Raw genomic sequence first — 23355 nt, 5'->3', positions numbered from 1 at the left:
TTTCTTTCTATTTTGTTTTCACATCCCTGCAAAGAAGGGAGGGATCATCCATAGCTATCGCTGCAGTCAGGCAGCACATGAGCTTTGCCAAGAAGTCACTCAAGGCATTTACAGTTTTCCTTTTACTCAAACAGTATTAAAATATGTTTACCCTACTGTGTCCCCAAAATCTCAGCTCCTAATATGTCATTGTTTTTGCACTGACAACATGATGCCTTCACGCCACTGCTGCGGAAACAATCGCTGAGTGTTGACAGATGGATGGAGGTAGAAGCCAGTCTGGTGTTATGCGGAAAGTGCGTCAATCGAATGTTCCTGCTAAATTGGGCACCAGTGAAGGAATTGACAATGCTTCCTTTGTGCTGCAGCCTTACCTGCTGGTGAGCATCCGCCGTCATGAAGGACGCGCTCACACATCGCCAGCCCACCGCTTCCAGCAGCCCGTGTGCACATGCTCATGTTGATAACAGTCAGTGCACAGCCCTTGCAATTCTTGCAATGAAATTCTGGTCTTAACGTTGTGCAGTGAGGAGAAGATGTAAAATTTGTGGCCAGGGAAACATCGGATGAACGCTTCTCAAAAGAAACAGGGACTGAGTTGCAGTGCTATTGGTATAGAGGACTGCTTTTTCTGTTCATTTTGTAACAAGAAAACCCCATTAAAGAGCATTAGCTATGGCTTTAATTGGATTGTTTGCCACTGCTATCACACAGCTGCGGGTAGGGCTACCTAGTGGAGTCAGGTCCATAGTTTGTTCTATTTCAGCCAAAGGGACGCAATGTAAAATCAAATCCTGCCCTTCATGACATTGGTATAGACCCACAGCAACTCAGTATAACCAGCAAGGCTGCTCTGGAGATACGCCACGCACCTGAAGATACCACATCTATTAATGTGAAGTTAAAACCCAAGGGCAAACTCTCTCCAGTTTGAAAGAGTTCAGAACTAGCAGTTCAACTCAGGACATGAAGCCATCATTACACTTACGAAAACCAAGCAGACCAACTCTAGAAGGAGCATCTTTACAGACAGTGTGTTACGCAGGCTTCAGCAACAAGCACCTCTCAGTTAGCTCAGCGAAGGTAGGTTATTTCACCTGTCTCAGACCTCAGCAATGTTCTTCATTTAACAACAACCTTCAGAGACACGGAGTGTCTGTGTATCAGAGTCATACACGTATGCCCAGGCAGAGTAATGCCCTGTTTATTCACTATTTGCTAGTTTGGGAAGTTTTTATGTCTGAAGGCGATGAGAAGGTTATGACAGTTTTTTTTTTGCCCTGGGAAAAACAAGATTTTCAGATCTTAATGAAAAACAAATGACTCAGTGATGGTGTACAGCATTTCTCCTGTACTATGATTAACTACTGTCAAGAGCAGAAAGCAAAAGAACCGACATTTCTGTTGTAGTTTAACAGTGACATCCATCTGCAATTCCTGCCAATTATCTCTTCAGTGTCTGCACACAGCCGTTCATTTTGAATCGACAGAAACTTCCCTCGCAATTAGAAATCTCCATAATTTCAACATGCCCTCCTATCCTTGCTATAAAGAGAACAAAGAGGGAGCAAATAACTTCAATTTCATCATCCCATAAATAACGCAGTGCCCGATGAGGGACGTGTCAGCCTTAAAAGAGGGAAAACTCTCACTATGGCGGTCATTAAGTGCCTGAAAAATGGGCTCTCAGCGGAGACAAATGAGAGAGATACCCATCAGGGACGATGAAAATCTATCTTGCTCTGCCTTAGAGAAGAGAGGACACGAAGAACTTCTTGAAGTCGCCATCCAGCCCTGCATCTCCTTGGCTTTGTGATGATAACAGCGTTGGGAGCTAGGCCCAGCATGCCTAATGCTCCTGATTTAAGATACAGGCTGCTGAACACTATGGCCATGGATCTTGATTAGACTTGCAAGGAAAATCGGCGAAAAAAAAAAGCATAAACTAAAACAATATATAAACATACTAACTCATAATATAACTACAGACTGAGGATGCATCTCTAAACCAAAAAGATGTGTTTAGCTCTGCCAACTACAATACTGGAGGTTCGCTTTGAGCAAAAAGTACAATGAGAGCATCTGCACCTACCACTGTGAGATGCAGCAAATGAGGCATCCAGAATGGAAGGCAAACAATCAGAACCGGGCAGGAGTATCTTCGCATAGCACAAGCCAGTTGTGAAAACAATCTGGGATTCCACTCCATCCTTGCACCTGCGGTATGCGTTTCCTTCCAGCTCTTCTGATTGCTGCAGAGATCGTTTGGGGCTGCACTGCCAGTGTAGAAGCTATGTCATGCTCCTGTCCCAGCACCTGATATGGTCGGACTGCAGATTTCATCTGTGACATCTGCTCACATAAATGGCAAAGTCTGTGAAAGCCACCTAGCAAGGCAAGGTGTAGCATCTGCACACCCTGACTGCGCTTGGGATGGAAAAGGCATGAGATGTGCACACAATGTATGTCCAGATGTACGTGCTATTGTTAGAAGCAGCAACAGTGTGAATAGCGTTGAGACTTAACGCACTTGATGTGCATCAAAGTTCAGGAACTTCCATTTAAGCTCAATGAAGCCAGGCAATATGAGTGGATATATATTGTTACTCATCTTTTGCAAATATTGAAAGTTAGAAATAGTCACTAAGCAAGCTGCACAGAGGTAACTACTCATGCAGTGCTTGATTTTCATCTCCCCAGATCCTCATAGCTGGCTGCTGATCCCTTTGACTAGCATTCCCATATCAAAAGCTGTATAACTGCCTTGGCTTCTGCATGCCAGTCTGATAAACACACCTGCAAGGTCTGTACGTCCATCCTTCTGTACATCAGCTGCATGGAAAAGCTGCTCTGAGATGCATGCTTTTTGGCAAACCTGGGAATACGGCCTGCATGGTCTGCATCTGCTGTGTCCTAAAACCTCCAACTGGGGACTGCAGTACAAAATGGATTCAGGCTGCAACATCGTTACGTTCAACAGCTGCAACCATAAAAAAAGAAAAACGAGGCCTTTGCAGGATCAAATAAAAGCTTTGCTGGATGTAAACAACCTGCAGAATGCTTTTTGGGGAGCTCTGATGCATGAGCATAAGGGATAGCCATCTCTGGAGGACTTCAGAATTTGCTCCTTACTGAAGTAAAAAGCCACTATGTGCATTGCTCTGCTCTTTCCTGTTTTTTTTTTCCCTTCCTTACCCACTTTATCAGATAATTTTTTTTTACCCATTCTCATTCCAACATAACTCAAATATCACTGTCTCTGATTCAGCACAGACAATGAATCCCATTGATTTGACATCAAAATTAATATATCAGCACCAGTGTGCGGGTGTCAGAACTAATTCTGGAAATAAGTTTATTTGAAAGCATCTGAAGCAGAGATGGCAGCTAGGGAGAGCAGTGATGCAGTCTGAAATGTAACAGCTACGTATATATTAAAGTTACTGGTCATAACACAGCGTATTTAGAGCTTAAAGGACTCTTCCATGGCTCTAACTCACGTCGACACGGGGCACTAAACTGAACAAAAATTGGAAAGAGCAATACAGCAACTCCAGAATTAGGCTTACTCTGGATATACAAATGTAGAAACCGAATCAGATGGTCTATCATTTGCATTTGTGCTGGAAAGAGTTGATATTAAAGCTCAACTGTTACATTTCACTCAAGGATGGACAACAATTTTGGAAGGCAGAAAAAGCGATGCTAGTGACTTCTGTATGTTGAAAGTGAAACTTCTACAACTTCCATAGAAAATTACCTGTACGCATTTACAAAAAATAACATAAAACAACTACTGGGAGTGGAATATTTTGGATTTAATTCTGCTGTCAGCAAACATTGCTGGCACCCCCACGTGCTCTAAAAACACAAGGCTGCTGCGTGAGGAGCAGGAAGCTGGAGGTCAGAGGGTTTTGTTCTGGTGATCTCCCTCTGAGTCATAGCATCATTAAGGTTGGAAAAGACCACAGTGATCATGTAGTCCAACCATCAACCCATCACCACCATGCCCACGCACTAAGCCATGTCCCTCACTGCTACTCAGAAGCCAACGTGCATCATTCAGAGAGAGTCACCCCATGGGGACTTGCAAGCCTTGGTGCCCCTAGTTCAGCTTCAGGGCAAGGACTTCATTTTAAGCTTTTGCTTACATAAATAGTCTCTATGAGATTACCTCAACAGCAGCTTCTGCCAGAGTCCCTTTAACACAACCAAAAGGAACATCCTTTGCTGTGACACATCTATGAGGCTCGCTTTTCCCCAGATATGCCTGACCCAGCACCAACCAAAATGAGTCAAAGGATTCTTGGGCCTGAGAGAAGACCTATTTTTCGTCGCTCCAGCACTGACTGAGCAGCAGATAAGCATAAATCATTTCATTTGAAATCGCATATCATTCCATTACAGAAAATGTCTCTTACAAACTTTGTAATAAATTACACTAGATGTGCCTCCATTACTTTCACAGATTTATACATTCTACTCTGAAATAAAAAGTTATGAATCTCACCAAGAAAGAAGAGAATCCTTTGAAATGCCAATGAATCTTGTCATTGCTAAAATGTAGTGACATTTCCAAAAAGCAACAGACATTATGAGTTAAACTCTCATTTTACTTTCACTGCAGCACATCGACAGTAGCTTCAACAAAAGCCACGAGGCTGCTTTGACATAAAGTCATTGTACAAGGAGCTCAGACCCAAGACACTCCTGAAATCACTCGTATGCATCTCATTATCAACTAATTATGAGATAGCTTCTACTTTCAGGAAACACTGCAATAAATCCAGGCTGGTTCACAGGTCTCCTAAGATTCGAGTGAAAAAGCAGTCAGCACGCTGACACACAACTCAATATCAAATTGCTTATATTCATCTCCTACACCAGCTATTGCCTCTCCTGTCTGATGGGTGCCTCTAGAGAGTGATTCATTCCAGCTCCCAGCCGTACCGATCTGAGGAGATGAATCACCTTTCAGAGGCATCCATCTCTTCTGTTGACTCCAGGAAGCTCAAACAACTTTCTCAGTACTTCCAGAGGCTTACATTGAGATGCAGCGGGATGACTCCAAATCTGTCTGCCTCGGGCTTGTGGCAGCTCTTCGGTACCTGCTATGCATTAAGCAGGTGCTTCAGTTTCCTTGCCTGCCTTAGAGCCTATTTAAACACTTTTGAGGAAGAGTGGAGTAAAAGAACATGGCGCACTGCTCCTGCTCTCGTCCCAGCACAAAGGCTCAGGGCCCGAGTCCCAGTAGCATCCTCTCCATGTTGAGAGGCATCTCCTGATGCCTGAGAAGGAAGCAGGGACAGCTGCAGCACTTTTGGGAAGCTGGCAGCTGCCCTATCCCATTGGGATTCACTGGAAATCCCCACTAAAATCTTTGCTGCTCTGTAAAACCAGCTGCACACACATTTCATGTCTAGGTTAGCAGGGGCTTAGTATTAGCTCTGCCTGGCCAGCCTCATCCCCAGCAAGGACCTTTCCATTTTCAGCCTGTCGGCTATACATGCTGTCATGCAGTCACTTCCAGTCTATTGCCCTTTCTTCCTTTGATGACTGGATTTCCTTCCCTAAGGAAACAGATGGTGCCATTTTTGAGCATGGGGAGTGGGTTAAGACTCCCAAGCAGCTGGATGGGGCTAGGCTGTAGCTAGACACTGGCTCAGCAGCAGCAAATCACCTTGTTAACCAGCTCACCCCACCACAACACTGCTCCTCGAGAAGTCGGTGAGGGCAGGCATTACTATTTCACACTTCCTAAAACCTAACAGCAATGCACCAACATAAGCAGTCAGCTCCATCTGCTCCTCCAACTTTCTTTAGGGCCTTTTTCCCACAAGAAAGAAACACCAGCTAAGCGTTCAGACTGCAGAAGACTCCATATCGCGCACATGCTCCCAAGAAAAATGACAGTTGCCTGCTGTACCCAAACCCAGCCCTGTTTGTAATTTAAGCCAGTGTGATCCAGGTGGATTGAAGAGCTGAAAGTCCTGCTCTGCTGTGCAGTGCCTCTTGCTTTGCTTTTATGTAGTGCTGAATTTAATTCACAGAAAAAGGCATCGCAATTTTGCTGCTGGTTGGAATAACAAAAACAGAGACAGCATGCACCTTGCAGTTTTCCAGCTCAAGTATTCCTTAAGAACACACCACACCTGGCAGGAAAAGAATTCATTTGGGGCAGAACTAGCAACTCCAGAAAGCAGCACTCAGTGCTCTGAAACGTCTGACATTGAATGTAATAAACTTGCAACAGCACAGTTAAAGCCCGAGATTTCTACAGACACTAAAACACCACCACCTTGAACCTGAACATTAGGAATATTTTTAGAAAGTTTTCCTTTCAGCTTTTGATTTATACTACACATATCCCTGCTGTACATCCTCTGCATCACCATCCTAAGTGCGGCGATCTCTCTCGCTGGACATCACCAGATTTCCAGCTGACACTGAGGTGTGCTGTGAAGTTGGCGTGCACTCTGCAGGGAACGAGCCGCGTTTCTGCACTTTGTGCTCGGCTGTCATGTCAGTGAGAGCACACCACGGGCTTCACAGTTTCTGTCTTGTGGTTTCTGTATTAAGGAATGGCTTCAGAGCTGACACCTCTGAAAATAAGGGGGGAAAGCAGTGCAAGGGAACAACTGGCATTTCGAGCTGAGGGACAGCAGGCACAAAAAGTTGGTGCCTCTGCCTTTAAAACAACGATAGATCTGGGGCACATTATTAAAATACTACCGTAAAATCAATAGCATCGTACAGAGCTAATTTCCCAGCTTTTTGAAAAGCCAGAATGGAAGTACAAGAACTTTTTTTTCGGTTGTCCTTCTTTCAACATTAGTTTCTTCATCAGAAATCACTCACACAGCAACTGAACACATAAAGGAGAAATTTAACTGCACTTATCGTAGATGATATTAAAGTGTCAAAAATGCTATCAAAGCATTAGTTACTTAAAAAACGTACAAATACATCTATACACACACTCTCACGCCACTTTGCATGGAACAGAGCAGGAGCAGCATGCAAAGTAAATTCCTGCCTAGCCTTAAATATAAAGGAAAAAAAGCATTTACCGTCTGACACAGGCGAATTTAATTCAGAAACACTGTAGGACGGTAATGGTGCCACTCTTGCCGAATGTTTCTTCATCCTTTGGAAATGCTCCTACTCACACACTCGCTTGCCTTTGGTCTGCATCACTTTTGGTCCCGAGTACTACAGTAAACACGGCTGGGGCTGGTGGCTGGATGTTGTTCTGGAGATGCTGCAGTAGGCTACGAGTACTGATTTGCTGTTTCCCTGGGAAACCATTTGCAACACACTCAAACAATGCTTGACCTCCGCTAACACTTTCCTTTCATTCAATTGTTAAGTATAGCAGATAAAATATAAACATATTTGCTCTTGCTCTTCTCTAACTTGAAAGCACTGCAGTCCCTTTGTAGGAAAAGAATGATTTCACATCAGATCTCTGCCCTGTGTTAGCAGAGCAGACGGGAGATTTCACAGACAACTGCAAGGGAATTATGCAATGTAATTTTCTGGTTCCTTACACTGTGACAATGTATGTATGATTACAGTAGTTGTTTTAAAGAAACTTTGAATAGTGCAACTCCTGTAAAGCCACTAAACCAGGAATGCATTGGGCAAAAGAGCCGGTAACATCAAGCTCTTCATCAGATGACAAAGCAGTGGTATTGCAAGAGTCTCTCCTCTTTCAACGTCGTACAAAAACTGTCACAACTAGGAAATATATATAGGCCACAGTGGTCTAGATTCTTCCCCTGAGGCACCCAGGACATTTTAACCCTCTTTCTTCTAAATCCTTTCTTCTACCTCTTTGTTTATTATTTTTATTTCTACTATCAGATGTTGTTCGCCCAGAGCAACAAGAAAGTTTCATTGAGCAAACCATTCCATTTACATTCAACCTATTTATTACAGCATTTATGAAAAACAAATTTGGAACAGGTTGCCCAGAGAGGTGGTGGGTGCCCCATCCCTGCAGACACCCACGGTCAGGGGACGGGGCTCTGAGCTCCTGATCAAGCTGTAGGTGTTCTGTTCATTGCAGAGAGTTGGACCAGATGGCCTTTAAGGGTCCCTTCCAACTCAAACAATTCCATAATTCCGTATTTCCAACGTCAAAAAATTTTGCTTTGTGCCTTTGCTAGCAACTGGAGCTTGGTCCTCTATCTCTTCCTACAGAGCCAAACAGGAGAAGTTATAGGCTAGCAGGAAGGCAATAAAGCGATTTGAGAAAGATAAAGAATCTCCAACCCAGAGTATCACATGCTGGGCTTCCTAAAGGCAGTCAGCATGAATCTCAAATGCTTTACACTGCAACAAGAGCCTCTTTCTGGGCACAAAATGGTTACTGCAGAGGACATGAGCAACTGCAATTCCTCTCCTGAGTACTGAAAGGTATCAATCCGTGACATCACCACACCCACAGGAGGTAGGAAGTGGCTCCAAAGCCTTCAGGGCAAAGAAGCCAGCAGTCTAGGATATTATCTTAAATGCACGATCTTGTTCCGCACATTTGTTACTCCTGTGTGTGTGGTCTGCACTCTTTATCATTAGGGAGTGGTGACACAGTAAGAATCAGTGGCTAACACTATGGAAGAGAATGAGAGCTCAAGGCTTTCTGTCCCAGTGCAGAGAACAACAGCACTGGGACGTGCTAGATAAAAAGTCCAGGGAAAATAAAGATTACAATCACCTGTTTTTCTACGCAGCACGTCCTCTCCTGGAATGCTTGTAGCTCTGCTCTAGGACCTTTACTACATCCCCTGGGACTGATAAGGCTCACCACCCTCACAGTTTTTCCCAAAGCATCACAACGCATCACATAAAGCTAACCAGCTTTTACTGCTTATTTGCATTCAGGAGATTTCCCACTCTATGTAACAAGCGCTATTCCAAAGAAAATTATCTTCCCAATTTGCAGAAGGAATTTTATTCTCCTCTCCAAAGTGCTGAGAGTCAGCAGACTTTGTGATAAAGTAATCACAAGTTAAGTAATTGCTGGCTCCACAATCACAGGGCTATCTATTAATACATGTCTAGTCCTTGAGCGTTTATATAACATAAACAATCCAACGCAGATGGTTTTTAGAAAACCATTTCTGCAAATAAGAGTTTGTAATGGAATCATTAACAAACCTTAACAATGGTGAGGGTGAAATGCATGAGATGATGTCAAGCAATTTGAGACGTTTCTTTCAGATAATTTCAACGTTACCGGCAGAATGTGGTTGCATCGAAAAATAGCTGCATTTTTTTTCGAAGGAAGATCAGCCATTGTTTTAATGAAGTAACTCAGAAAACATATTCAAACCCAGAAAAAAGCCTTTTGAGTATCCACCCCAGCAATCTCTGCTTTGTACAACATTTAGAAGAGAAAAGAAGCAGACATAAAACTGCTTCAGAAATGTGTGACTGGTACCTGTACATCCGACTGAAGACTGCAGCATGAAAAGTATCGGCTTGTCTGGTTATACAGGTCTGTGCTTTGGCCACCTATTTCAGCTCCTAGTACGAACAGCTGATTGCATTGATGTAGGTTATGCTATTGATGCAGGTGCTCTGATCCTGCCTGTATACCCCCCATCTCCTCTCTAATCATGCCAAAGAGAGGAATAAATTAATATGGAGTAGAAGGGAGAGAAGCAAGCAGACTCTTTCTCCTGTAGTACATCAGACACAAATCCATCCACATGTGGTATTTCATGTCCAAATTTACCAGGCTGGCATGACAGTTACTCCACAGATTGCAAGTCAACATGAAATCTGTGGATACTTACATTTATGCATGGTACTACAGTGGGAAAAACATGGCTTGTCTTCCCAAAAATCAAGGGTAAAGTAGTTAAGTATACACAGCATAAATTATAACCCAAACTGCAGGCCAGCAAGCTACACATCTGTTCCTGCTTAAGGCAAACATTGGTAAGACCCTAACTGAAGCTCTAAAGCCAGGTGAAATACCCTTTCTGTGGTTTTAATGTAGATGGAAACCACTGAATTAGCGTGCCTCAGTTCAGCTCCCTCAATCCCACGGCCAAGAGCCCTGCGGCCTAAGGATATTGTTGAGGCCTCGGAACCGCCTCTCGCCCGGCACAGGCCCAGTGCATGCTGCCCACCACAGTCTCTGTCCCTCAGTAAATATTAATGCAGTCGAGCACATGGAGAAGCTGCAAGGCTGCTGACTCATGAACCTGATAGCAAACCAGGGCTGCAAGCAGTCGGAACTGGGGAGTGCTGAATCACATTTGCTAGCGAGGGTTCCACACTCGTATCAGAACGGGACCGATGCTGTCAAAACATCGACCATCCTCTTGGCTTGCAACAGTAGCTAGTTATGCATATTTAAGGGACCTACTCTAAGAATAAAGACTAATTACTCTTCTTCACTAAAATTGCAACCGACGTTCAAAGCTGTAGCGGAACTTCAGGTAACCCCAGGTTTATCTGAGGTGTCAGTCCCACACAGACAGACTGCTTACAAGCTGCGCTCCAGCCACAGATGTACTTGGTTTCTGCTGACAAAGTTGGCAAGAGATAATAAACCATTTTGAGGTGTATCTTGGTGTAAGATACAAGTAATAAGGTCCCCGTAAGGACACTCCACCACTCCCTGTTTCTAGTTCACTAGGACTACAGAGAACATAACCAATAAACTAATCAAGCTATGCCAGGTTTGGTTTGGAGGGCTTCTTTTTCTCCATTTGGGAAACAACTGACAACCAGAATCGCAGTATTAATATAATTCCAATGAGAAGTGATGGAATATCTGATCCCAAAGAAGATGACAAGCACGCTATTGCCCCAGGGAGACAGAATTATCTCAGCTAACGGAAAATAGCTGCAGAGTTACACAGAGCACTGAATTTCCACACTGATGATGGGATTCATCTCCCCTGGCTTTGAACATCAAGGTCTGAAATAGCTATACCAAAATATTTTCAAGGTGAATGGTGAGAAACTAGTATCTCTAGAAGACAGCTTGTCTGGTCTCCCTTACATGTCTGTTGCAATCTGAAATTAGGAACACACTGAAGGCATACATTTCCATCCTGTGATGTGACTTGCTCGCCCCTGGGCATTTTAGATATTAAGTTAGGGCAGATGCTTTCAGTGGGAAACACTGTTAATGCTTGCTAACGATATGAAAAGACTTTCTTTGCCTCTAATTGGCTCTAGAACAGGGTTCAGATCCAAAACTGCAGTCACTGTTTTGAACAAAGCTAGTTACAAGATCTGTATGCAACCCAGTTTTCATAGGCCCCGCAGCCAACAGGTCAGTCTGTTCCTAATTACTAGACCATAATACCCTCATAAACATGACTTTATTGGCTCTTGCAGGCTGAGCGTGTGTTTTAAGACAACAAGCTAAAGGGCTGTTATCAAGTTCATTTTACCTTGCTAGAATATAAATTAGATGCAAGACACTGAAGAGATAAACAGCCAAACTGAGATAAAAACGGATAGATCCCACAAAAAGCATTTCCATGTAAAAGAGAATTCAAGGCTTTAGTTTGAACATTTACCAGAAGCAAGCAGCAAGTGTTACTTGATTCAAACAGCAAACTCAGTCCAAAACAGCTTCCAAGGCACGCAGAAAAAAGGAATTGTAAATCTCTCTGTTGTGCCAAGTCGTATCACATGGATTACAAAGAATCATATCCTGAATTCCTTGCTTTGTCTTAACCAAGACAAAATTCTCACAGGCTTAAATACTGTTGTGTCTCAGAATATCAACCCAATTCTGACAGGAACCCATAAAAACCTAAGACATGATCCTTTGGCCCCCATCAGTGCATGTTCACATAACATATGTGGACAAGAGAGTGCAAAACTTTTCCCTCTGTGCTTGCTGCAGGAGCAACAAGTGCTTCTGCGCACATCCAGTGGCTGCTTGACCAAACACCTGCCTCTTCCAACACAGATGTGGCAGTTCATTGTTCCCCATGCTCACGTGGTGGATACCAGCCTCATATGCGCTCAGGAGAAGCAGAGCAGCTCTGACTCAGAGAAATACTGAAGTGCTTTGAAGGTCCTATTCACTTGTTTAAAGCAATTGTATTCTCAAGTGCCTTCCTGATGAATGGAATAAAAATCAGCACTGGTGAGTTCCTGACTGTCTTCTCCAAATCTTCCACCCCCTTCGGGCCAGAGCCTGATGAGTGATTCTGCAATGGCATTCCAGCCTGGGAGCTGCTGCTCCCAGCCATTCCTTGGCTTGTGGCAGAAAGACTGCCTTACCCCTGACTTCTCTAGCATCAACATATTCTATTTGAGAACATTCATACCGAAGACACACCGAAGTCTCATATATTATGCTCACTGACACAGACATACAACTTTATCCAGCTTTTCTGGTGTTCTGCAAATACCTAGAAGCAGAGGACTCATTTCCTGCTAAAATATCACCTAATCACCACAAGCAATACTACAGAATTTGAAGAGATTTTAATTCCCTTGAGGGCTGAGTGTTTATACACTGATCTCCAGAGGCTCGTGTTAACACGGGTTGCTATTTTCAACAAATCAGCCCAGGAATTCACTCTTTACTACCCACCCTGTTTTCTAGTGGGGGAAAAAAAAAAAAAAAAAAAAAGGAATATGTTCTATTTTTGGGCTTCCCAAGCAGGCAGTTTACAGAAATAAGATTAATGGCACTGGCTAAGCATCTACTCAGAGATGACGATAGGAAGATTTGCAGTTTGCTGTCACACAGAGCAGGAAAGCTTCTCCCTGCGGCCTCAAGCCACCGCTTTTCTACCAAATCCCAAAGAGGTGTAGGTAAGCAGATGGCAGCCAGACCCCGGGTTGCTGGCTCTGACAGCACCATGACACCAGGAGTTAAAATGCTCAGATCATGGATGGACAGCTGTGCCCTGTCTGCAAGAGGCCAGCTTCTGTAATTTGATGTTACACATCACACAGTGCTGTGCTGCTTATTACCAAACCCAAATTATCTGATGGCTGCCCCAAACCCAGCACCTCCCACCAGAAGAACACAGTGATTCTACAATTCTCAAAGCAGGTGATCTGTCCCATCCCTGGAGGCACTCAATGGCAGGCTGGAGGGGGCCCTGGGCATCCTGATCTAGTGAGTGGCAACCCTGCAGGGTTCAACAGGGTTGGAACTAGGTGATCTTTAATGTCTCTTCCGACCCAATCCATTCTATGATTCTATGACTTGGAAGTACTAACATATGTAGCAGTGCTTTTGGAAAGCTTTTTACTCACTACAGGATTTCATAGACCTAACGACTAGCGTTTCCAAGCTTTCCCTGGGAATAACAGGAATTGAAAATTTCATTTAATAAAGTAAACTTCAGATTTTCCTTAGCCACATGACTTTTAGAACAGAAAAGCCTTCCTCTATAATGATCATGAGATAGGCATTGAAGTCTCCAGAACTGGCAATCAGAGAACCACAGAATGGCTTGGGTTGGAAGGGACCTGAAAGATCATCTAGTTCCAACCTCCCTGCTGCAGGCAGGGCAAGGAGACTTTTTAGGTGTTTTGTTCTGTTGTGCGATGAAAAGATCATGAAATAATAATCTGCTAAAGTAATTAAGAAGAAACATCAATTGTGAGCATGGGTAACCTTTCTTTTTAAAATGGGTCACTCGGTGTTTACTGGGAGCAGTGAATATACATCAGCTTAGATGTACCCTCAGCATTTTGGCATCACTGGAAACAGGACTGAAATTTCAGGCTGACAAAATTATTAGATGTTACCTCCAACGTTAGGAATTCACTCTCATTCATATTTGCAGAACAATAAGAAGGTGCTCGATGTAAAACTAGAGAATGATTTGAGAGGAATCTTACTTCAGTGGGACCGTGGACACTATGCCAGTGGCATCAGAGCCTCCGTCAGGTTGAATTGATCCTGCCGTCCTAATCTTGAATCAGCAAGGCAAAGTTCGTTTAGCACTGCATCATAAATTGCAGTTCACAGGCTTTACTGAGATCCAGGCACAGAAAAGAGCAAGAATCTTACGAAACACGCACAGATTTCATTTGTTGCATGCACGGACCTCATCGGAAGGATGAAATCTCAGCATTCCCTGCAATCCAGCCTCCCTGATTGAGAAGCAGCGCTGGCAAAATTGTGAGCCTACGAGATCACGCTGTGAGTTTCTGAAGCATTGTCTGAGTGAGTCTGAGCATCCCTCATCAAAAGTCACCGGAATTTCAAACTCTGCAAGTTTAAGAGATGAGAAGAAAGGCTCCCACTTCAGCTTGGCCACTGAAACCTGCTGGAGTAAAACAGCATGGGGAGACCTCCAGCTCACAGCCTGCAGCCATAGCAAAGAGTATGTCTGGTATCAATTCAAATTTCCAACACAGACAGAATAATAAAGTCAGAAGCCCAACACTTATTGGTTTTTTGTAGCTTTTTGGTGTTTGTTGGTGTTGTTTCTTTTCACTCCATGAAAACAGTTTAGACGTAATTGCATGCCAGATTATTACTTGCCTTTCCCATGCATTATTAACAAAACTGCCACAAATGAAATAAGCTGTCTACATTTCCTAATTCCACAATTATGAAATGCCTCTTCCGTACCACAGGAGAGCATTTGAGCTGAGACAATTTTCATTTTGTGTTTGTCATCATGACTGTGGTGCATGTCAATGGCAAAGTAAATCACTTCTATTTGCCATATTTTGCGTAGCCAGCAGTGAACAAGATTTCTTTAGGCTTTTTGCAATACCACTATCACAACAGAGCAGCAGGCTAACAAGTCAGGGCTGGCTAGTCCCAAGATGCCACCACCAGCACTGCAAGTTCTGCTATGGGAGCAGGTGCTTGCACCACTCAACACTGCAATCCCCACCATCCAGATGACAGCAAAAAGTTCCTTGGGTGGAGGAACTCAGTATTACTTAGAACCATAGGATAGCTTGGATTACAAGGGATCTCAAAGATCATCTAGTTCCAGCACCAAAGGGGAAGGAAAAACAACCAATTTTTAGAACAAATATAACACAAAGAGATAGCGTTTGTTTTCTCGGTGGTGCTGCCGCACTACATTTCTAATTTTATATTTCACAGCCCCTCTAATTTTAAGGGCTGAGAGCAGCATTCACAGAGATTTTGAAGCAAAATCTGAAGCTTCGGAACTGAAAAAGGATAGAGGGATCAGAGGTTGAAATAACAGTGTGTGTGTGAAGATGGAAAGAACTGAGGTCAAGCACTTAACAAAGACAGGGGAAACAGCAAAGCAGTCTTCACGTGTGTAAGAGGTCCCTGCACAAAAGAAAGGATTAATTATGGACAACTGTGTTGACAGGGCCAGGAGCGAGAGACTTTAATTGTATTAATGAAAAGTTCTGTCAGCAGCTGAACTGTTTAACAAGGAGAACAGTGAACTACTAAATGAGATGACACTAGGTACAGAATTGCCGTTGCAGGAGAGTTTTCAAAGCTGTCTGGCATGTTTCAAGTGGAGCTGACTTTGCCTCCGAGCACAAGGACAGAGTATGTCCACTTTCTATCATAAGATGATTGTGAGAAACGATTTTACCCCCCAGTGAAGACCACAGCTCCAGCTAAACATGCATTTAGAAACTGGAGTCCTTCAAAGAGGCTACATTTAGGTACTTATATCCTCTTGGCTGTGCAGGTCTTGGATTTCATTTTCCTTATCCCATTCATTCACTGAGTTTATATTCAGCAAACAACACTGCGTTAATAACAAAAAGGTGCTAATAATAAAACTAGCTATAATTAGCTGAGCTAATAATAAAACCTAGGGTGAAGGAAATCCACTGCTTGCTCAGAATGGGTCTCAGAACGAGGACGCTCTGCAGAATTCCCAGCTAAGCATCCCCTTATTGCGTGCAAGTCATTTAAAGCGGTGTTTTCCAACCTGTGTAGCACAGGCAGCTCAGGATCACTGTTAAGGACAAACAAAAATGCTAAAAAGAAAAGCAAACACTGTGCCAGCAAGCCTCACTTACTATTTAGGATTCTGTGCCACCTTTGGAAGGAACTTAGCTATGTGAAAATCAAAACAGTTTGTCACTCACTAGCACCTGGCACATAACTTCAGGAAATTCCCCAGGCAGATGTGAAAGCCTGCAAAGATTCCTACAGCAGAGAGTCAGGGTTTCTTATGGAAGGGACCCGAGTAAGATGCTCTGCCCCAGGGCTTGGCTTTGGGAGCTGATGTTGAGCACCGTGTCGTAGTGTTCTAAGGAGACAAAGCAAGTCCTGATTTAATTAGCAATATATTCAAATTCAATTCTAGTTTAGGCCCTATACTATATTAATTTCATGGAGCTCTGATGGTTAGACATAAAATCTGCTACCTCCTGTTTTCCGCTCTTTTATTTAAAAGCATTTTTATTTTCCATTTTCATTGCTGATCTGCTGCTTTGTCTCTGCAAAATTCCAGCTACACTTATTTAGTGATGATGAAACAACAGATCAGAATCTCATCTGCAAGATATCAGTCTTAGTCCACTGCAGCCAGCACTTGCAATTAGCTAACTGTCATAAACACTCAGCACAAAAAGTTTTCCACCACCTGCAGAGCCCTTCTGAAATCAGAGGTCTCTGCTGGGTGCCAAAGTCCATCCATACTCTTCATGAGGGGTACCACAAGGGATGTTCATGTATCCCTGGTCCAGCAGAAGAAGGAGCTTAATTCTTTTTTTTTTCCCCAGAATTTGGGATAACTTAAAAAAAAAAAACGCAGAAAAATCAGATGGTTCCAGTTCCATTAGTATGGGTCTGAAAAGTAGCCAGTGCAGAAATTCAAGATAAGCCTTTTGAACAGTAGAAAATTTTTCAGTTCTACAGTAGAAATTTTCTACAATTTTTTTAAAGTACAATTCCTTTGCAATAGAAATTTAAAAAATTGGTAATAAAATCTCCTACCTTTTGTGAGTACTTCTTGTCTAATCTTCATATAATCCTCCCTAATGCCTTTCAGTGTAAATCTCTACTATGTGCAGCATCTTATTAGCAAGACAATGAAAATAACACAAGAAACCTCTACCGAGCAGCATAAGGGGATTAAGGAAGGATTAAACAGTAGTGACACAATGAAAATGTGGAAGCTGTGTATTCACCATAAGTACTCTGCTTTTAACACTCTCACTGGTTCAGTTACCCAAGCCTCAGGAGTGTCCTCTGGGGACCCATGGTAGCAGGTCCCAGCCAACAACTCATGACTTGGGGCCAGTTCTCCAAGGTAAGAAGAGGGATAAGGATCCTGTTCTTAACACACATGAAAGGCTGAGTGCACGTATACCAAAAAAACGGATAGTAAAAGTTAATAGGTTCTTTCTAGACAGCAGAGCTTCGCGTTTCTTTAGGATGATGAGACACTTTCAGTAATGAGGCACTATTACCTGAAAGGTCTCCTTCCCACACACAGTGTACCTCTTCCAGAGGTCCTTCTGGAGCTCACCCTCCCAACACACATCTCCAGCAGGGGAAGCACACACAGAACCACAGAGACAGATTTTGAGGTTCAGTCCCACACAAACCCATTTTGTCTGGCAGTCACTCGTATGAGAATTATTCTCAGGATCTCATTCCACTCACAGCATTCATTGCTGGTACTAAACAAAGTGGTTGGAAGTGGAATTGCTCAGATCAAGGTCCCTGCTGTGATCTCTGCCAGGGAAGACGTGCCGCTGCTTCCAGCAGCTCCCCAAGCATGGGAAGCTGAGATCTGCAGCCTGTGGGGAGAGCAGCTACATGCATCTATGCCCTACAGCAGGCTCTCTCCTTGAAAAATTGGCCCTTAATCCAAAATACATTCTTACTGAATACTTAAAATCAAGCCTATTTACTGCAACAGAGCACAGTATTGATCTGGCAATGGTTTAACTTGTCAGAGGTAAATCAGGGCCCGCAGCAGGATTCTATTAAGTTATTGGAAGACCCATCTCCTCGTTAGGGAAAACACTGTGCAATCACCATTACATTCACAATACAAGTAACTTGGCACCAAGTGTTCACGTATATCCTCTGCCAGCTAATGACATCTTCGAGCTGAGGACAGCATCTCTTTTACAACAAACTATGCGTGAGCATTACTCACCAGCTTGTCAAGGGGTAGAAGCTGACAGGTCTGGTCACAGAATCATATGATCATAGAACCAGTGAGGCCGGAAAAGACCTCCAAGTTCATCCAGATCTACTGCCAGGCTACCTCCACCATGCCCATTAACCATGTCCCTCAGTGCCACATCTCCGTGGTTCTCGAAAACCTCCAGGGATGGTGACCCTGACCATTCTTTTGGAGAAGGAATTTTTCCTAATATCCAACGTGAACCTTCCCTGGGCAAGAGCAGGCCCAGCATGTCTGCCACTAAACTGATAAATGTGGAGGTTAAAAATGTGGAGGTTAAAAATGTGGAGGTTAAAACCAGGCAGCTGCACGTGGTGAGGAAACTGACCTCAAGAAGAAACCACTCTCCTCAGCAGGAGATCAAAAAGCCACAAAATTTGGGTACGCAACAGCATACTTTGTGGTGAGCTTTCAAGCCTCAGGTTAGGACTTAACAGGACTTTTCCTAACCAGGCAGTGGTTAGGAAAGAGCAAAACCCCACTGCTAGGTGTGGTACGGCTTCCTCAGGAGCAGTGGGCACTTGGCAGAGTCATCCATAACACAGAGCAGCAACAACGCTGCCAGCTTTTCTACAGGGGTCTCTTTGCAGTGTGGGATATGGCAAGAAGGGCCCTTTGGGAGCACTGCTCCGTGGATAATAGGAATGCAATACCATGGTGCAGAGGCCCTGACAAGCGCACAGACTTCTCTGCCTCTTACAGATGCATCTTGGCAGCAAGAATTTTTGCATCAGTTTTTCATGCACACAAAATGCCTGCAGGCTTCACTCTGCGGGAGCTCAGTACAGATGCAGCTCGCTGGGAGAGCTCACTCTAAGAACCTTTCTTCTCCTCTCCATCAAAACTTCAAGTGCCCGAAGGAAAAAAAAAGAAAAAGAAAAAAAAAAAAAAAGGAAAAAAGACTCCTATGTGTCGTGCTCAGCCCCCAAGCCTTTCCAGTCTGCAGGCTTGCACTACAGCGGCTCACCCAGCGATCTGCACGCACTGCACACACAGCCTGCTCTAACGATGCAGTCTCCATGCACTCACCCTGGGGAAATGCATGCCCTCCTGTGTCATGCCAGCTCCCTTCCACGAGGCTCTTATCTGAGCTCCCCTGACCTCTGCCGTGCTCTTACTTAAACGGAAGCTCTTCCTTCAGGGGCTGTCCCATAACTTTTTTGAAATGGCAGACAAAATGGCATTTTGAACTCTTCAGAAGACTGTCAGTTTTACTGCAGTACATCACCCAGGATGCCTTTCTCTGCTCTCAGGAACTCTACTCCGGCAGAGCTTTGCCAGCTATCACCTCCTGTGGTTTGTAAAGAAAGAAAAACTCATCATGAACCTAACTAATTCCTTCAAAATGACACTGCAGAGGGCTTCATTCATTGTTCTTTCATCTCTCCCTTCTCTTTTCCATACATTCCCCTGCCCTCTGCTCTTTCCGCTGTTGGACTTTGTTTAGCCTGATTCTCACCTGAATGCCCAAAGCAATAAGAAACACGTGGAAGAACAGAGGCACGGAACAGCCCACTGGAGACAGGGGTTCTCTGCATGTTACCAAGCTGGTCATTAAAGTGGAGTACTGCTCTAGCTAATGAAAAAGGGTGGGAGGGGGCTGCATGGTCTTAAAGCAGCATTTCAGCCATGCCTTCCCGAGCCAAGCCCTCTGCTAGAAGCTTGCTACACACTTAGCATGGCAGGGAACGCAGCGCAGATAGGAGAGCAGCTCTCCAAGATAAACCTTTGGGAAGTCAAATAAGTCAAATTCAGCTTTGATCTCCTCTTCTGTAATCCCAGCTGGTTTAAGATAGCTATTTAAACACTCTCACCGAAGAGGGAAAAGCACATGGAAAACGCAGAGTGAAGCAGCTGCTCTCTCCCCAGCACAGCTCTGTGCAGCAGAGCAGGATGCCAAAACCTTGTCTTGGCATGCGAGCACACAGCAGGCTTTGGAGAGAGAAGCTGGAGGCTTTGGAGCTAACAAAGAAAAATTATTTTGAATGCTTTGCAAGCAAACACCTTTCTACCGGATAGTCTATCTATGTTTCGGTTTTCTAGAGCAGAGCCTTGGGTTACACAGCTGTAGAAATGAGAAATCTGGCAACCACATGCTCTGCAGCTTTTATCACCATCTACCTGTGCCTTCCTAACCAGAGGCTCCATTTAATTACAAAAGCTGTGCTAAGCACAGATGCCAAAAACACAGTCAAAAGCCCAAAACTATTTTCCTGGTGGCAGGTGAAGCAACTCTCTCTCTTTTCTGAGTCAAGAAGCATCTACCAAAGTGTCCCCTCTTCTGTCACTCCTTCCCTTTGTTGCTCCAGTTGCAGGCAATCAACACTGTTGAGATTCTTCCTAAAGCACAACACAAATTAGAAGACAAAAGTGATGCCTGCAATGAGATCTGGCTGCTCCTTCCACTTGCAGAGCCCATTTCCCAGGCCAACTCTTCCAGCGTGGCCAGGAGCAAGGAAACAAGCTCCTGTGGCACATGTAAGGTAGCCACAGGCTTCACCTCCTTAGGGTCTTCCCTACAGAGCTCACAGCTCTCCAGAAGCTCGAAAAGATTGTTTCTCTGCCAACTTCCAATACTTGCCTGGGTCAGCAGGGCTTGTAAGCATGAAAGCTCAGCCAGGTACAGAGCTGCTAAGCAATATATCCTCTGGTTACAGGTCAACATGTGCTGCAAGCAGTGGGCAGAGTCCCAATCTGTTTCCTCTTGGCCATGCAGCAGCTGCACAGAATCATTTGAGTTGGAAGGGACCTTTAAGGGTCATCTAGTCCAATTCCCCTGCAATGAATGGGGACATCCACAGCTCCACCAGGTGCTCAGAGCCCCGCCCAGCCTGAGCTTGAGTGTTTCTGAGGACAGAGCATCCCACTGCATCTCTGAGCAAAACTCACCATAACTCACCCCAACGTGACAGAAGTGCACACCAACTCCCTCAGCAATGGTCAGGTCAACAGCTCCAGCATTTGACAAATGTCTAGATTCACATGCAAGACAAAGTAGACGAAAAATGCAAAGCCAAGGACTTGAGATGCCTCACCATGGGCACATAAGAGTGTCTGTGGTCACCCACTGAGAATCTCCTGTCCCTTAAAAACAGAAGGGACCCTCCCCAAACCCTCATTTCACCCTGAGCAAATGACTGACCCAGAGCAGCTGACAACCTTTCTATGTGTTCTGGTCTCTCCACCCATAACACAGCCCTGGAGGTCAGGCTCTTCGATCCATGCCCAAGTCTCAAACAGAAAAGTGACCTGATTTCCAGGAGTCCTGAGCACCACAGATTCCCATTGAAATCAAGGATAACAACAAGATTCAGCAAGTCTGAGAATGAGGCCATGTACACTTCGAGGTGGCTAGGCACACATTTAGAAGCGAGTTTGAAAATCTGGCCTGCTAATTTTACTTTCCAACAAACTGCTTCTTATTTATAGCTCAGACTGTATCAAGTATAGCACGTAGTATCCACCCAGGAACTGGGGTGAAAGGCAGGAATGAGGACAAAAAATGCAAGAGGAATGCGAAAGGTTTGAAAGGAGGGGGGGGAAGGAAAGCAGTCGTTTTCTTCAAGCAGAATTACACTGGATATTTGAGAAGAGGAACAGTGCATCACACAGGGCAGGGCCACAGAGCAGTGAGAGGGGCTGCTGGCAGTGCTCAGCGCTACAGGCCGCCGGGTAACCAAGCAGTGCTGTTATCCAAAATGCAGATTTTGAGCTGTGCATGTAAAAAATGGAGGCCTTCTTGCAGATCTATAAACAAATATCCCAAATCCTGCAATTCCAGAATAACTAATATATATATTTTTTTCCAAAATTTGGCCTTAAAGGAAGGAGAAATAAATACAGATATATAAATACCTTCATAATGCCCACTGAAGCCTTATGTATTCAGCGGTCACCTCGGAGGAAGACACTGAGCTGGATCTCTCACATCCTGGTAAGTGTTAATTGTGAGGATACAATACAGGTGCGTGCACTGCTTCTCCTTGACATGATTTTGTAGCCAAGTGTTGTGCTGTGTGTAAAGCACCTACTGTGAGATAAGCAGCTGTGCCCCTGCCCACGGCTGGCCCTAGAAAAGAGACTGCAGAATGCCAAGCAATGTAAAGGCCCTGGACTCGCACAGCAGCAATCTGAAGCCACTGGGAATCTCTACTCGTGAAACTGGTCCTTATGGAACGAAGCAAGGGTTTGGGGGAACCCCTGCACGACTCTCACATCCTAAATTCCTCACATAAATCTCAATTCTAGGTCTAGGCCTGAGGAACACAAGCTTACACAGCCCACATGAATGAGCAGGTTAATTCCTGTTCCCAAGACCAACACGTTGCCCTCTGGGCCACCCGTTCCCGTGCAAAACAAGCTGGAAGAAATACTTAAAATAACAGCATCATTAAGGTTGGAAAGGACCACTATAAGATCATCAAGTACAACCCAAACCCACCCCCACCATCCCCACTGACCACGTCCCTCAGTGCCACATCTCCACAGTTCTTAACACCTCCAGGGACGGTGACCCCTCCACTCCCTGGGCAGCCTGTGCCAGTGCATTACGACTCCTTCTGAGGAGAAATGTTTCCTAATATCCAACGTGAAACTCATCTGGTGCAACTTAAGGCCGTTACTTCACACAAAACCAAATTTTAAAAGAACTTATCGCTTATTGTGTGGAATTAGGATCAGGTGTAATTTAAAACAGAGAGTCTACAAGCAGAGAAGCTTAACATTTGGGTAAAAACTGCAATTCCCCGCATTTCACTTGCAGGCCCACAATAGCACCAGACAAAAGAACAACCATCTCTGTTTTTTTTCTGCCTGTAATCTCTAAGGAAGAAGTGTTCCTTTCCATCTTCTTCTCCAGCACACTCACAGTTAACTAGCACCCAAACAGCCCCAAAGTACAAGCACACCAGCTCCTCGTCTGTCTTTCCAGAGGCTGCTGTGCTCCAGAATTTACTCCTCTATCCACTCTGTGTGCATTTTGGCCTGGGTGAACCCTGCAGCATCTCAAGAGAATCCATAGCTCCCTCTTGTGTCGCCACAGCACCGCTGGCACTTGCATCAAGCACCTCCATCCACCTTTGCATCTCGACACCTCACCTTCAAGCACAAACTCACTCTGCTGGCACCACAAATTCATGTGACCCCCACGAAGCTTTTCCTGCCTGCACATGGCTCTTTCCAGGCTGCAAGGTCGAAGATCAGTATCTCAAGGCAGCATTGATTAGAGCAGAGTGAACAGATAAAGTCA

The 23355-nt window shown here is 44.4% G+C and overlaps 1 protein-coding gene across 6 annotated transcripts in view; it reads right to left on the bottom strand.

Moving 5' to 3' along the window:
* SLC35F4 (solute carrier family 35 member F4) overlaps positions 1-23355 on the bottom strand; it is a 106042-nt gene that overhangs the window by 24720 nt on the left and 57967 nt on the right. For 2 of the 6 annotated variants that reach the window (XM_021400905.1, XM_021400909.1), the window contains exon 1: positions 7071-7949. The exons of the other annotated variants lie outside the window; for them this stretch is intronic. In XM_021400905.1, the coding sequence (XP_021256580.1) occupies positions 7071-7146 (76 nt within the window). In that variant the 5' untranslated portion in view covers positions 7147-7949. Of the gene's footprint in view, positions 1-7070; positions 7950-23355 lie in introns of those variants that run through there. 6 annotated transcript variants of the gene reach the window in all.

Source organism: Numida meleagris, chromosome 6 (genome assembly GCF_002078875.1).
Source record: "Numida meleagris isolate 19003 breed g44 Domestic line chromosome 6, NumMel1.0, whole genome shotgun sequence".
Lineage (NCBI taxonomy): Eukaryota > Metazoa > Chordata > Aves > Galliformes > Numididae > Numida > Numida meleagris.
This window is presented reverse-complemented; position numbering and strand designations above follow the sequence as displayed.